The 1,403-nt window shown below is 60.8% G+C and overlaps 1 protein-coding gene across 1 annotated transcript; it reads right to left on the bottom strand.

Moving 5' to 3' along the window:
* Positions 1–332: 332 nt before the first annotated feature.
* Positions 333–1,348, bottom strand: METTL3 (methyltransferase like 3; the record flags this gene model as incomplete). Its single annotated transcript, XM_017840080.1, has 2 exons — positions 987–1,348; positions 333–561 (listed from the first exon to the last, which is right to left on the bottom strand). Coding segments are annotated over exons 1-2 (591 nt in total), but the record flags the coding sequence as incomplete, so codon positions are not given.
* Positions 1,349–1,403: the final 55 nt, after the last annotated feature.

The raw sequence follows: 1,403 nt of genomic DNA, 5'->3' as shown, positions 1-1,403 counted from the left end.
TCAGAAAACGGCGGGAAATAAAGGAGGTACTTCAGAAAATGGTTGGAAACGAGGGGAACGATCTCAGAAAATGGGGGAATATTGAAGGGATCGATTCATAAAACGGTGGGATACGAGAGCGTTGGCTCGGGAGACGGCGAGAAATAAAGCAGTTACTTCATTAAATGACTGGAAATGGGGGAACTGCCTTAAAAAAACCGTGGAATACGAGGGGATCGAGTCAGAAAACGGCGGGAAACGGGAAAATCGCCTCAAAAACAGCAGGGAGTGAGAGAACCACCTCGAAACCACGGGGGAAAGCCCAAAACCCCCCCGTTTTTCGGAGGGGGTACCTGCGGGGGGAAGAGGCGGTCGGCGCCGGCGTCGGCGGGGGGCCCGCGGGGCAGGTCGGGCGGGGGGCTGCGGTCGCGGGGCCGGGCGCGGGCCGGGCTGAGGGGCGGCGAGGAGGCGGCGCAGGCGTCGATCTCGTAGTGGACGTACTTGCAGGTGTCCATGTGGAAGCAGGTGTTGAGGAAGGAGCAGTCGCCCAGGGACTCGTCCGTGTGCTTGTTGATGATCCGCCTGCGGGGTGGGGGGGAGGCACCGAGTTTGGGGGGGGTTCCGGGGGTTTGGGGGTGTTGGGAGGTGATGGAGGGAGAACATGGAGAGAGGAAGAGGAGTCACGGAGGAAGGAGAACGTGAGGAGACGGAGGACAAAGACGTGGAGTGATGAAGACCGTGGGGTCGTGGATGGGGAAGGAGAACGCGAGGAGACAAGAGGAGGAAGACGTGGAGTGATGGATGGATGGAGGACATGAGAACATGGAGGAAGACCGTGGGTTGATGAAGACCAGGAGCTCATGGAGGAAGAGCACGGGATCGTGGATGGAGAAAGACCACGGATCGTGGATGAAGACTATGGAATCAGGGATGGATGAAGACCACGGAACCGGGGATGAAACCCACGGATCGTAGATGAAGGCCACGGAATCCCACCCTGGACTGACCGGAAGTGGAGCTTCCGGCAGGGCCGCTCGGCGCCCGAGGCCTTGACGCACTCCTCCTTGGTGCCGTGGTCGCAGAACTCCTGCACCTGCGCCCGCCCCCGCGAGCGGAACTTCTCCACGATCGACTGCTCCTTGGCCGTCGTCGTGTTGAGCAGCTCCAGGATCTCCTGGCTCACCTGGGGGGGGGCACCCAAAAACCACCTTGGGGCGACCAAAACCGTCTTGGGGCAACCAAAAACCACCTTGGGGCAACCAAAAACCGTCTTGGGGCAACCAAAAACCACCTTGGGGGTCCCCCCAACCTCCCTCTCCGCCATCTTGGCGCCCCAAAAACCTTGAGTAACCTCCACGTTCTTCACCATCTCGTGGTCCCGCCCACCTCCCTGTCGCCCCGCCCACCTCCCTGTCGCCCCGCCC

The sequence above is a fragment of the Lepidothrix coronata genome, unplaced genomic scaffold, assembly GCF_001604755.1.
Source record: "Lepidothrix coronata isolate B3197 unplaced genomic scaffold, Lepidothrix_coronata-1.0 Scaffold806, whole genome shotgun sequence".
In the NCBI taxonomy this organism is placed as follows: Eukaryota; Metazoa; Chordata; class Aves; order Passeriformes; family Pipridae; genus Lepidothrix; species Lepidothrix coronata.
Note: the sequence above shows the minus strand (reverse complement) of the source record. Positions and strands in the feature narration are given on the sequence as shown.